The sequence below is a fragment of the Acanthaster planci genome, linkage group LG15 (genome assembly GCF_054643075.1).
Source record: "Acanthaster planci isolate LZ-2023a linkage group LG15, COTS_SCS, whole genome shotgun sequence".
Lineage (NCBI taxonomy): Eukaryota > Metazoa > Echinodermata > Asteroidea > Valvatida > Acanthasteridae > Acanthaster > Acanthaster planci.
In genome coordinates, this window is record NC_141791.1 from 9563773 (window position 1) to 9578577 (window position 14805).

Sequence of the window (14805 nt, forward strand, 5' to 3'; positions counted from 1 at the left end):
TTTTACAAAACAACTCAGTCAAAGTCATGAAACTGAAACTTAAAGTACATGTAGGCCTAGGCCTAAGCACATGACATAGGCCTACTCACTAGTACGAAAAGTAGGCTGGCACTACTTTCATGACTACACTTTACAGTCATCATGGCATTGGCAGTGCCGGTCAGCCAGTGATAATGGGATGGGATTAAGTTTTTTGATGAATCTTGACGATGTTCAGGCTTTTTGAAAAGTACCCCGCAATCGACAGGTGATTGTACCACAGAAAACCTCCCTTTGTGCTTTCTGAAGCAAATCTTTCCCTAAAGACGTTATAAACCCATATTGAACTATTGGGCACAAGTGTGTGTTGTAGTGTTTAACCTATATTGGCTAAAATTAGGGTTTTTCTACCATCCTCATCCCTCGACGACCCACACACAAATACATTCTCTGTGACAAATGTGACAAAACAGGTGCAGCGCATTTGCGTAACAAGCATTTATGTTGCTTTGGATACCAGTCCCTATAATTCAGGCTACTCTCATTAAGATTATGTATGGAGACGTCAGGGACATCTGTGGTCAGGGAACCACACTATAAAGTAATGCAGATGTGTTCAGGTCGCTGAGGGATGAGAGGTGGGGGTGGTAGAAAAACCTAAGTTTTTTGCTAGTAATATAGGTAAAACACTACAAAACGCACTTGAGCCTGGTAGTTTCATATACACTGTAGGTTAGCTATTATTGTAGGGTCTTTAGGGGAAGATTTGCTTCAGAAAGCGCAAACAGAGGTTTTCTCTGGTACGATCACTTGACGATTGCAGGGCACTTTTCAAATGCCGTAGCGCACGGAACCATCAAAAAGTTGGACCCAGTAAGGCCCATGGAGTAGTACCTTACTGTTCAGGAAGTAGCGTTCGTTTATATCGACGTTTATACATGTATCAACAGAAATTGTTACCTTCAGTTTGCAAATTGTCTTTTTGTGGGTATATGAAACAGAAAAACAAAATTTTCACGAGGAACATCAGAACAGACGAGAGCTGCAAACCACCAACACACCAGCAACCACTCACAGGAAATGCCCCTGATGCTGCATGGTACATGCAGAATGCACGTGCACGAATAGTGAGCGCTGGTCGTGTCACGTGCGGACCAGATCAGTGCTATGTACGTCATGGGTTAAAGGCATTTATGAACAAAATTATCTCTGTAACTCGAACAATGCCTACACTATGTATCCACTCATTTTGAAGTTTCTGATTTTAAAAAACGCCACCAAAATGCTTCAAACAGCGTTGAAAGTATTGGAAGTCTAAATAGGGTTAGAAGTCATCACTGCCAAGTGCATTTCTTTTCTCATGGGGACCAGTTGTGTGCATGTTGCATAAATCAATGTTACCTGAAACTGCATTCCTTGCTTTCGAGCTACTGAAGCTAACCTGACTGCTAATGCGGGCGCAACTGAAGTCCCCTTCAGGCAGTCCAATTGCTGACACTGCAGCGGCCATGTGATCACAAAAGGAAAGGTTATGTGACCACACATAGGGAACCCAAGTAAAAAAAATAGGACTAAGTGCAGCACTTCACGTTGTAAACAAGACTAAGTGATATGACAGTTTTGCCACATCAAGGTACCATGATAAAGTGGTCTATTTTAATAAATCATTTTTTTAGGATAACTCTATTCCCCTGATGTTTGAATTGTCAAGATTTTAATGTATAAGTACTTGAACAAGTGGTATTTGACTGGCCGACTGTATTGTGACCTGTCAGCATTTCCCTGTTTTTGATTGAAACACTGAGATTTGAAATGCTTTTGTGCATACAGAAAACATCCTTCCTGCTTTTTGTTCAATTGCTCATCCACAGTTCTGCTGAATAACTGAGGAACTTCATATTGCTTTAATTTAAAAGTAATTTTGAAACTAAAGTTTGAATGAACTATGGAATATTTCCTGGTATCAAAAACTAAACTGGTTCTCTGACTCTTTGAGTTTATGGAGCTCATTCAGTGCTTTGGTTACCAGCTAATAATAAGAGGCCGATCAACTGCCCAATTTGTGGGTGATCACTATTTACTGCACGTGTGGAGTCTCAGTCCTGCTGGTTTATTACACAGTCCACTCTCGCTTCGTCGTCAATCCCGACATAAAGTAATTTTCATTCATATTGTTATATTTGACAAAAATACTATTAACTCAAACATAAAAGTCATTTTGGCCGACAGGTTTATAAGTTACAAATACAGTCATGCAATTGTACATCAACAGCGCTTCCACCTCAGAAGACAAAATTCCTTCGGTCTGTTGTTCGTAGGTTTAGTACGGGTACAGTCATTTTCCTAGTTCCCTATCGTGAAAATGATTCAGTAAGATTGCAGCAACAAGAATCCTTAAATCGAGTGAAATATGGTCAGAAGTCAACTTTGTGTTGGAAATAGTACCTAAATTTTTTTCAAAATCTAAGCTGTTGTATTTGGACACACGGTTGACGAACCCATTATGTCACATTTCTACGGCGCCCGTGTAGTTGAGTTCGCAACAAATTTGCATGGTAACGCCGCGTGATCCGAAAGTAGGGAAAAAGCTTCATTTTTCGTTCAATCAACAAAAAACGGAAACTCTAAAAGTTATTTTGATTAAGCAGACATCACATGCAAAAGTTTATATGATTATTCAATATAAAAAAGTATTTGAAATCACATGTAGTGAGTGTCGTTTTTCGCTTTTGTGAACTAGGAACAATCCAGAACTAGGAAAATGACTGCAGTACAACGGGCGGTACGTGTGGATAACAAAAGTACATGTAGCTGTCGATCTCCACACTGAAGTTTCATGTACATGTGTGTAGGCCCTATGACCAAGGAACCGGGTTTTCAGCGGCACAGTGATTTTTCAGCAAGTCGCGAAAGTACGATATTTCACAGAAATTTTATACACAGATTTCTGTTCCGAATTGATTTACTTTTTTTTCGGGTACCCAGCCCGAAAAAATGGAACCGGGTTTTCATATCGACGGGCGGGTACCCGGATACCCAGTACAGGCCTACAATACTGTCAACACACTATTCACACACATTCAACACCTCTAAAACATGTTCTAAATTCAAAGAAGCAGTAGGCTTATTGGACAAAAACGTGTTTGCCAAAAGGATATTTTGGCTGAACCACAAATTGTTTAAATTTGCCTCCTCCGAACAGCTCCGAAATTGGCAGCCATGTTGCCTCCAGGGCAGCTCCGACTATACCATTATGCTAAGGGTGGTGATATTATACGATAAACCAGTAGAGGGCGGTTGTATGAATCTGGTGGGGAACTGAACTAGAACATTCAGATCAGGAATTTTCCCACCTATTCCCCTGCTTAGAGATTTTTTTTTTTTATGTGAAACAACTCCATTTTCAAAATTGTGAAGTAACCTCAAACCACTGAAGCTTTTCACTTGGCCCAAGTATTACAGTTCCATGCTTCTTTAGTTGATTTAAGATGTACATGTATTTTAGAGGTTTGACGTTGTAATGATGTTATTATTGTGTCGAGTGTGATTAGCAAGACCCAGAATGGTGATGTTAAGGTCACTTCTCCCACAAGCACTTCACCGATTTTTGCCCATTTGGCACTTTGCCCATTTGCCACTTCACCCATAGCATATTTTTCACTGTAATATTCCTAATGCACACCCCAATTCACATGGAAGTACATGTAGGCCTGTCATTATTAAACCGACAAATCTCTGCATGTTTCTTAACAGATTGCATGCAGTGTTTTGGATACAACAATCAAAACATCAAGACCCCTACACGATAAAAGCATGTACATGTGAAGTTGGTTTCTGTTGCAGTGCTCTGAAGTTTCACAGCAGCATGCACTGAGACCTTATTAAAACAGAAAAATGTACCTACATGTACATTTAGATGTGTGAAGACAACTCTTAACTCTGTTATTTAACTCACTGAAATATTCCTTAATTTTTTTATCATTTCATGTCCAAATTTGGAATATACTTCATGTTGTCACAGGAATCACTCGGTTTCCCAGCAATCCCATGCTCAGTTCTTGCTTCAGGCACCGTGCCTGCTTTTAGCTTGGCAGGGGTTTTACATCAAAGAATACCTCCATAGTTTCAAACTTCACTATATCCTAGGATTCCTATTTGACCTCTGCTGGTTATCAGAATGGATTCAGTAGGGGTTGGGTAGTTGCTTTTTGTGTTTTCCTCTCTTTTAAATTTTGACAAAAGCAATGGGTGAAGTGGCGCCGAGGCAAACATGGCAAAGTGGCACGTGGGCGAGGTGGCGCATGGGTGAAGTGGCAAATGGGCAAAGTGGTAAATGTGCTATGTGGTGGATACCAGGAGGGTGCCTATCTGAGGAACAACCCTGATCAACTTTCAGCTCAGTAAATGGTTTTTGTATTACCAGAAAAACAATACTCTATAGGTAAAATTTCAATATCAGATCTAAAATTGTAGAATTGAGCCTTTGAGGTAAATTATCTGGTGATGCAAATTCCACTTTCAGTTGAATTTCCCTGTGAGAGTAACCATGAGTAACCCGTAGCTCACTGTGTAACGGTGGTTTTCAGACCATAAGACCGATCATATTTTGAAAAATCAGAGATTTACTCACCATTCAATGATTGCTCTATACTGTACACTTTAAGCTCTACATGTACATGTGGCTGCGACAGTGGGACAGTGGCTGAGCTAGTTCCACACGTCAGTTCAAGCATTTTCGGAGGGGGGGTTTAACCCTGGTGTTAATGGCACGGGGATAGATATCGACACATATCACCAAATATGGTCATAACTTTTTTCAGTGGGCCAACTTGACAAAGAGTTTTTGAATCCTCACCCCAGGCATACATTTGACACCACAAGCCTGTAAACTCCCATTGGCCAGGCCCCAACCACTGCCGAGTTAAAAATCTTGAAAAATTAGTCACCCCTAAGGAGCCCATATGGTCACTATCAGGAACTGGATGTGTTGTTTACAAACACGTTCTGACTGGCTGGCTTTTTGGGTTGTGACCTGGTACTACTTACAAGTCCACAGCAGCATAATGAAATGTAGTTAGAGGGGACCTGAGGAATGTATTAGCTACCATAAAACAATCTACAGGTTTAGGCATAACCGGGAACTGAACTGGCCAGGTGATTAGAATCTCCATGTGGTGACAACAGTTTTCGTTTTTGGGCGTGGCTGACACAGCCACTAAGTTACAACTCGTGCAGCGCTTGCATATTGCATGTCCAGCTGGTATCAGTCCATTCACACAGCTACGCTGCAGGTGCCATAAACTCAAGGTTCCAGACATGCAGCTCTGTAAGTACATGTACATTTTGCTTATAAGGCTTCAATCAACTGGTAATCAATTCGACATTTCGGGCGATTTTCCAACTGTTTCTGTGATATTTTGGTTTCTTTTTTGTAGTCTCAGCATGGCCATTAGTTTTAATACCACCTTTATCGGTTCCCGATTGTTGAACAAATGATTAAACACAGTCGGGATCTGTTTGGCCCTGGAACCAGACAGTGATAAACACATTGATCACAACTGCTGTTCTATCAGTGACTTCGTATCACCCATGATGAAGCATTGTGTACACGTGAAAGCTATCAATATCAATGTATTGAAAGAAACAGCTGTCAGGTATTTTTATGAGCCATGTGGTTATGCAGCGCAGCAGGGATCAGATGAACGAATGGTGTGCACATCAGTAGCGTCATGCATATGGCAGTGATTTCACACTTGATCCCAATCATTGCATGTATTTCAGTTCACTCCTGTTTAACATTCCTTAGCACTGCCATTCAACCAATTCAATGATCAATCAATGATGACCCATTCCATGAAGCCTTATGAGAAAAATGTGGCTCATACATGTAGGAAGCTTTTCACAAAGTCTTCACTTTTGGGGAGTTAGTCTGGGGCCAGGATATGGAGGTAGTCCTCTAGACTGGCCGTAATCTAGGGCTAGAGTTCTGTACTTCTACTGTTATACTCTGCAAGGTCCATTAGTTTCGATATAATGCCAAGGATAAGAAAGAAAAAATATCAAATCATAGCTCAGAAAATACAATTTTTCAAATCAGCCTCATAGGGTTTTGCATAGGCTGTCAATTGATATCCGGATATGAAACTCTTTTCTATGCACTGAACCGATTCATGTGCGTTTGTATTGTGTCAATGCTTGCATGTCCCTTCAATGACAATTTTCCAAAAATGCATCTCTTGGACCCAATTACCCCTGAGTGGCTTCTGGCCTACATGTAAGCTGCAAATGTAAGTGAACATTTCATACTTAACCTGTACACTGGATAACTTGTACATTATAAATACTCAGGGACTCCCTGTGTCATAGCATAGGCAATGTTTAGGTAAGTACTAGCAAATTCTGTACATGCATACATGTACATAGTGCTGCCTGATGTCTATTCTTGCCACTCCACCCTCATTGTCTTGGAGTTTCAAAAAAGCAATGATATGGTAAGAAATATCACATAAATCTTGAACAAATAACCACCTCAGTCTAACTTTGTAAGGCTGTGGCTGTGAAACATGAATGTCATTTTGAAAGTCAGTGTTAAGCCCAAAAAATACCGTGCCTAGGAGCATGGAATAACACTGTAGGCAAGTGGTTAGAACAAATGCATATGTCCTTTGTGTAACACAGTTCTAATTTTTTTTAGATTAATATCATGGGAGACAGAGTACTTGTTCTTGGAAGTGGAGGGAGAGAGCATGCCTTAGCCTGGAAGCTTGCCCAATCAGAGCGGGTGTCTCAAGTTTTTGTGGCACCTGGTAATGCTGGAACTTCCATAACTAAGGTGACCAATACAAGTGAGTTATTTGTTTTTTCCCCTTGTTTTGATGTGTACATGTAGTTGGCTTTTCCACATACCATAGTATTCTTCCACATAGTACGCTATGCGGCAAAGGCTTTGTTTTTCTACCTTTTTCTTTTTTTTTCTTCTTGGTCTTCCCCACTTTTTCTTGTCACCTCTTTGAGCATCAGACAAAGTCATATGACTTTAAAACTTTATACACGTAAGTAACTTATAGCAAAGGTGTTTCACGAAACATGACGTCATGATGATGTCATCACCTGATTTATTTAACAGCCACACATGGTGAGTGAAACTTCAGCCCTTTTTCTCATCATGTCTTGGGGCATTAAACAAAGTCATATGACTTTAAAACTTTACACACTTGAGTAATTTATGGCGAGGGTGTCATAATGACGTCATCACCTGATTTATTGTGGAATTTATAATATTCAATATTTTCCCATATTTTCGTACACGTTTTTCAACAGCAAGACTAAGGCCCTTTTCGATCTGAGTCAATACATTGTATTAGGTCCACACTCACTCCTCAGGGTAGACAGGGTCCAAGAAAAAATCATCATCATGGCGTCACCATGTGACATGGCATTTAAGGTGCAAATTGGGTTGAAACTTTGCAGATATTTCAAAAGGGATGTACCAAAGACAAAACGGACCAGGTGATGATGACGTCATGAGGTGCCAAGTCACAAGATGTTAAATGTGCATTCTTAGAACCCTATATCTCCTTAAGTAAATGTCCCATCCGGTCGAAACTCGCAGATTTCTAGAAAGGGAAGGGATACACTGTAGATGAAAATTGCCCTCATGTGATGATGATGTCATCAGGTGCCAAGTCATGTGACATTAAATGTGCACTCTTAAAAGCCCTATGTCTCCTGAAGTACATGTACGTGTCCGATTGGGCTGAAACTTTGCAGGTAACTAGAAAAGGAAGGGATAGACGAAAACGAACCGTGATGATAACTTCATTAGTTGCCAAGTCACATGACCTGAAAAGTGCATGCTTAAAACCCTATATCTCCCGAAGTATGTATCCCATCAAGTTGAAACTATGCAGAAAACTAGAAAAGGAAGGGTTGCAGACAAAAATTGACCTCATGTGATGATGGATTGATTGAATGACAAGTCGTGTGACATTAAAGGTGCAATGTTTGAAGCCCTATGTCTTTCTGAGCTTGAATTGAACTTTGAAGATCGTTAGAAAGGGAAGTGTTATGGACAAAAATAATGTGATATTTAACGTCCATTTTTGAAATCCTTATTCTCTTTTATAAACAACATTGAAAATGCGGAAAAGCCTTATGCTCTGTTCTCAAATAGGCATAAACTTCTCATTTTTCATTCTAAACATCAACCATCATGTACCCTTTTAGAATTAGATATGCATCTTTAATGTCGCGTGACTTGTCTCCTGATGAAGTCTATCACATGAGGTCAAATTTCCTCCAAAGCACTCCCTTTTCAAGATATCTGCAAGGTTTGAACCAAATTGGATATACACTTCAGGAGATATAGTACTTTAAATGAGGCACCATTTCATGTCACTTGACTTGTCTGCTGATGGTAATGTCATCACTTTAGGTCAATTTCCATTTGTAAACCTTCCCTTCCTAACTACCTGCAAGGTTTTAACCCACTAAGACATGTACAATACAATATACAATACAAAACATTATACTTATCGCTGAAAAGGCACAGATTAGATATGTGTAAGGTCACAATACTGGCCAACTTTCATGATGAAAAAAATGAACTTTAATTTATCAGATGATGTAACCATTTTCAAGCTATGTTTGCTTGAGATTATAGTTGTACATGTATTTGAGAGATAAATAAAGATAAATAATTCAGTGTAAATGCGAGTCTATAATTTTTATTCACGTTGAAGAGCAAATTTTAGTTCAAAATGGCGCCCAAAAATGGGACATTGCTTGAACAAAATTTAATGAGCTCAACTACTTTACTTATAGCTCACGTATTTTATCACAATGGTCATATTTTTTGAGTAAAGCAATGAAGTAATATTTTGACCCTTTACAAAAAATAAATAAATAAATCCACGCTCCAAAATGGCAGCTGAACCTGCGTTAACGTTCGTTTCACATCGTGTCCACCACACCATACAATGACGAAAAGGGCCAGAATCATCATTTACAAGCCTCACCCTTACCTGTAAAAGCCATTTTTATTCGAAATGAGCTTAATAAACATCATGTAAAATGTGTGCTAGACCATAATTACCCTCGAGGATGAGAAAACATCAACACATCGATCGCTATAATTTTCGTGTCCACTTTGTAACTAACGTAAAATGTCCACATGTTTTAACTGGTGATCAACGCAGTCTGACTAGTGGTCGTACACGTGCAATGATACCCTGCATGGATGACCTAAAGGTCAATTGTTTTAGGCTCGATTACGTCTTTTCCGAGATAAAGCTATTTTAAGCACCGTGTCCACCGCGCGCTGCTTACGCGTCTCTTTGTAACGAACGGAGAAAGTTGCTGCGCATGACAGCTTTCCCTCCAACAATCAGGAAAAGAGCAGCCAATATCCGGAAAAAGAGCAGCCAAAAGGTTTGGATCAACTTAAATAGATTTTATTTTCTGTATTTTTTTGTGAAAAGAGGTCAGATGGCATTGTAAAAGGGAAGATTTTAATGGATAGTCAATGGGTGATTTTTGGGCTTTGTAGCGGACCGCTTGGATGGTTTCGTGTGAATCGTGTCCATGTTTAACGAACGGAAGAAAAAAATAGTAAACATCTGAAGTCCCTCTTGAAATTGCAAAACGACAAATAATTTACACTTTTTAAGCTAAAGTCCATCACAAAAATGAACAAACTTAAAGAATAGCCTTGCAAAGTTCACGAAATCATCAGTGTTTCACGTTCGTTACACACCGGCACTTTCGACTTCGCCCCATTCGTATTAAAATTCGCCCCATTTGTCATCCAATAGTATGGGGGCGAGTTCGCAGTGAATTAAAAGTAAATGGAGCGAAGTTGATGTAACACGTAGGCAAGTGATGTTTACACAGATAGGGGAACTTGCCTTTGTGGAACCCCTGGGGTCTTGTTAGAGTTTTTTTTTTATGTTTCTACAAATCAAGCCACTGCCGGTTATGTTAAAAAATTGTTCTATTTAAATTTTATTTTTCTTCTATCTTATTTCAGAAGCCAGAAAGGAGAAAAAGATTCAATGGTTGGATCAGATTATATGTCTGTAGATTCACATGTCCTTGTGAAAGAAGCTTTAGTAGTAATTAAATCAAAGATTATTCGATTTCAATCATTCCTGTTGCCATTTCTGTAATTTCAGGACCCCACAAGAGCCTGCCGATCGCCAGCTCACTGCAGGGGATATAGTTGTAGTCGCATTTGAGGATACATGGTATCCACGTGCCATCAAGCGCATCATTAGTGATGAACTGGCAGTTATATACTGCATGGATCGTCCAAATAAAAATAAGCAAAGTTTTGTTTGGGAAAAAGATCTGACCGTTAACAGGAAATTCATTCTGTGTGTTGTTAATCCAAGTTCACTTATTCCAGATCCATCTTTGCGTTACTTTCACTTGGACAGCAAAGAAGTAGGTAAAATTAATGCACTATACAGTGACTATGCTAATAAGTATTTTCAAACGTTTATTGCCAAAAGTAGTTTTGTCTAAGTACATGTATGTCATCAGAGGTTTGTCTAAGGTCTGTAGTCAAAAGTTCATCAGTTTTTCAGCAAAGATGAGTCACCCAGGTGGCACGAACTGAATGAATTCAATGAAATTCATTTAATGAGATGTGCCATGTTCTTCAGATGGGATCGTCAGTGTATAGCCTCCACAATGAAATACAGTTTTGAAGAAACAAGATTAGAATGAAAAATAAAATAGTCATTGACTCAATTTACTTGTTCCTCAGAATTGTTTAATGTTGCAAATGGTGCACATTTAAATATACATACACATGTACATGTACTTAAGTTCACAATGTCAAAGATTTCAACTTCTGTGAAGCTCATGTGCAACCTTCTTGCATGCATATAGGGCATCTAAAAATAGGCTGAAGTGGCTTATCAGATATGTAGATCACAGAGATGCTCCCAAGAAATGAAAAAGCATGTGCATGTATTAACACCTGCACATAGTAACATAGGCAATTTTCTGAAGGTGAGGCAACTACCTTGAGGGCTCCAGTAAAGCAAGTCATAATAAACTTGTCACATGAAATGTTAGCTTTGATTCGAAATTTTTGGTGTCCGTGTCATTTTTGTAACTAACGTTAAACTACAGGACAAAGATCTTTGAAATTGAGGGTATCTGTTCTTTGGTTGTCAATGATAATGTCCTCTTTGAAGTACTTGCAAGCTTCGCAACCAGCTGTTTTCCTCAAGTCATCAAACTGCAAATCATTTAAAATTGTTGTGTGTGAAAAAGTACACTTGTTAACGTTAGTTACGGTGTCCACCTTATTAAGATATTGTAAAATTAGTAACAATTAACATTTTTTTTAAAGATGACTTTCAGAAAGGAGGAAAAGCTTAACCACAACAATACAACTCCACATTGTTTTTCTTTGACTTTTATTATTGCATGGTTGACTGCAAAGTGGACACCGTAACCAACGTTAACTTATGAGGCCCCCCTCTACAGAAAGCACTGCATGGAAGAAAATTTCTTGGGCCGATTATCTTCCCATTGCTATTTTCTGATAGAGGGTGGTCCATTGTCATAGTTTAAAAGTAAATTAAACCCTTTCACTAGATTGAATTTTTACGTATGTGTCCCATTTTTGTTAGCCAGTATTGTGTCCTTACACATATCTTAAACATTTGTCCCTTTTGGCGTTCCATACTGTGCGATCTGCTCTCGACAGCATGTGGTCGGCATTTTGCCAAGTCCCGAGTATAATGTCCTACGCACTGTGCGCCCGTCTATGTTGCAGGCAGATATTGGGCATCCACACACACACAGGAGCATATATGCCCTGCATACGAATGGAACTTTTGAGTTGGCAATTTATATTTTAGGGGTTTTTGTCAACGGCGCTTCACATGTGTGAAAAAGTATACCAGTTATGCACTTCATGCAGCTGACTCCAATATTTTAGCTGTCATCTCATGCACAATTCACGCTTATATCTCTTACAGTTGATTTTTTACCAAGTTTTGAAGAATAAAGAAGTTTTTATTGTAACTTCCGGTCTGATGACGTCATCAGCCCCAAACTTCACACATGTGGTGACTGGGTAAAGATGGTCATCTACATCAATTTCCAGGCGATTCGGACAAACTTTGCCACAGACATCCATTCAAAATTCATTTTTTGGAATTTTTAACCTGTCGCTAGAGGGCGCTGGTCAATTAGGTGACGTCATTAGTAGATAAGTTGAAAAATACTATACCCCAACAGACTAATACCGTTGAAAACAACTCGATAACTATTACCACTTTTAAACAATAAGACCACTTCCGGTTTTGACAGGAAGGAAGGGTCACATGATTTGACCCACATGAGATGAATTGAAGACCACATTTTATCCTGGCACTTGCTGCAAACAGAATGTCGCGGGAGGCCACGGTTGATTTTATATGGATTTTTATAAATTTAACTGAATATTTAAATATTCAAAATTTAATAATAAATCATGTGATGATATCATGACGTAAATATTTCAGAATTATCCTCATTTTATAGTTAGTACTTGCTGCAAGTTTGACGACAATCAACGATTACTAAGGTACAAAAATAGTGCCTCAAAAATGTGTACAAAGGCAATCGGCTTTAAAATCAATAATAAATCACTTGATGACATCATCATGACATCATGTTTCTAGGACCATCTTTGCATAAGGGTTCATCATTGGTATACATGTAAGTTTGATGATGACCCAAAGTTGCAAAATCATTAAAGTCACCGGTAGAATAAACATGTACAAAACAAACAGGCTTCTGAGCAGAAGAAGAAACAGGAAGAAGAAGCAAAAAAAAGCGAACAAAACGAATGCTTTTTCGCAAAATTCTGTCATCATGTCTGTCTACAAAACACATCTGAACACCTCTTTTTCACGTTAAAATGCTTTTATTTAGATGTTTTCTACTTACATTTGCAACTTTCAAAAAGAAACTTCCATTATTTTCATGAGTTCCCTTCGCGTTTCGCTGTCGCGGTGGTGAAAAAACATACGCACAAGAACGTGATGAAAATGTGGCAACCAATGTATACATTCTGGTTAAAATAGCATCATTATACTTCACTGACCGTACATGCATGCAACCCTATAGTTGCACAGCGAAAATCAATGTTGCATGAAGATTTCTGCAAGTTAATTCACAGAAATTGGTCTCTTGTCTATTGATGTATTTTCTGTGAATTTAATGAGGTTGCTTTGCTCGTACTTCAAGCGGTTGTGTTTCCACAAAATTTCTTGCGGCGGTCCATGGTTTATACCCTCTGGATGCATCATGCTCACTTACCACGCTATACAAGACATTGTTGGCCAGTTTGCCGTTGTGATTACCTGACTAGCGTTGTGCATAGTGGGATGATTTGTCCATAATTCTTAAGAATTGTTGACTGGAAATTTTTATGTAGATTAAGGCAAGTTTTTATCTTTTTGGGGGCAATTTTTGGTAGCTTTCTTCTCCATTCATGCCATGGAATCAGTGCAAAAATATGGACCCCCCCAAAAATTTTTGACCTTCCAACCCTAGTTTTACAGGCATGAATGGAAGGAGAACTTTTTTTAAAATTTTTGCCATATTTTGTTATATCCCATATGTTTTTGAACAGTTACAAGTAAATTAACAGGAAATAACAGTTTCCCCTCAGTGTAAAAGCGAATATTTGTGCCGAAAATAATAAAAAGTTTGGTCTTAATATAACGAACATACATGTACATGTACGCTACCAAAAATTAATGACAACGATTGACAATACCGAAAATATGAAGGAAAATGGTCTGTTCCACACTTCATGCTAAGAGACCCAGGGACACAAAACATGACATACTGTGGCTGGGCTGGTACATGTATGTGGTATGCACGTACTGATTGTGTGTGCCAGGCGCGGTCTTATAAAACTCGTCCATGTTAACCACAACAAAGTATATCAAAATAACCATCAAAATCAGTGCATTCGAAAAGACTACAAGTTTTGTGACTTCATCAAAGACATTTTGATAGTTTTCAAGGCGACTGGACAACTACCCGGCTGCCAGTCATGCCATTGTGGCTGTATACCGTGCATGTGGAATCTGGAGTTGTAGTGTGGCTCTTGAACTGTCTACTCTTGCTGTTACTTTGTCAGCAGCACGGCGGGAACATTATCATGCATACTGTACATGAATTCTCAACCATGTTTGTCAACAGGGCAGTGAAAACTTATGATGCGTGTGTACGTGTATACATGTACATGGCCCTACCGTGTTTCACTTTGTGGAATTGTTGTTGATTTTGGTGCATTTTGCAGATATTCTGGAAACTGTCCGTTTTTAAAGAAATTTTTCAAATCTCTGAATACAGTAGTTTTAAAACTTAATATTAGTGCTTTTCCTCAGAAAACAGAAGCATATCGAGTGCGTATCTTAGGGTTGAGAGCGTGTCGGTTTTCTTCACAGTGTATCAGTCCAATATACTTTTGAATGCCTGGCTAGAACCCTGTTCCCCCCATAATTTTTGAACAGATTTATCAGTGGTGACAGATGGTGATACTTTAAAACCACAAACATGAAATTGAAATATGTGCCCCAGTCCCAAAGTCAGCAGTTGTGGAAATCATTGGTGATTCTGTCAATGTTATCAATTCAATGCAGCTTGTAAAATCAAAAACCATGTACAGCATGAGCTTACAAAAAGAGAGCAAAAGACAGCCCCAAACTATCATCCTTCTACGACTTGAACAGTTACATACATGTATATATATTCATCAAGTACAGTTCCACAGGCTCCAGTCCAAAATACCGATTACAGCAACTTCGG

At 38.9% G+C, this 14805-nt stretch overlaps 1 protein-coding gene and 1 long non-coding RNA gene across 3 annotated transcripts in view; both read left to right on the top strand.

The window, feature by feature from the left end:
• gart (phosphoribosylglycinamide formyltransferase, phosphoribosylglycinamide synthetase, phosphoribosylaminoimidazole synthetase) overlaps window positions 1-14805 on the top strand; it is a 135654-nt gene that overhangs the window by 293 nt on the left and 120556 nt on the right. The window contains exon 2 of one of the 2 annotated variants that reach the window (XM_022226874.2): window positions 6674-6824. The exons of the other annotated variant lie outside the window; for it this stretch is intronic. Within the exon in view, the coding sequence (XP_022082566.2) occupies window positions 6683-6824 (142 nt within the window). The 5' untranslated portion in view covers window positions 6674-6682. The remainder of the gene's footprint in view (window positions 1-6673; window positions 6825-14805) is intronic. 2 annotated transcript variants of the gene reach the window in all.
• On the top strand, window positions 6834-11074 carry LOC147796678 (uncharacterized). The gene is made up of 2 exons (XR_015427828.1): window positions 6834-9408; window positions 10152-11074. It is a non-coding gene; the product is annotated as an uncharacterized LOC147796678 (long non-coding RNA).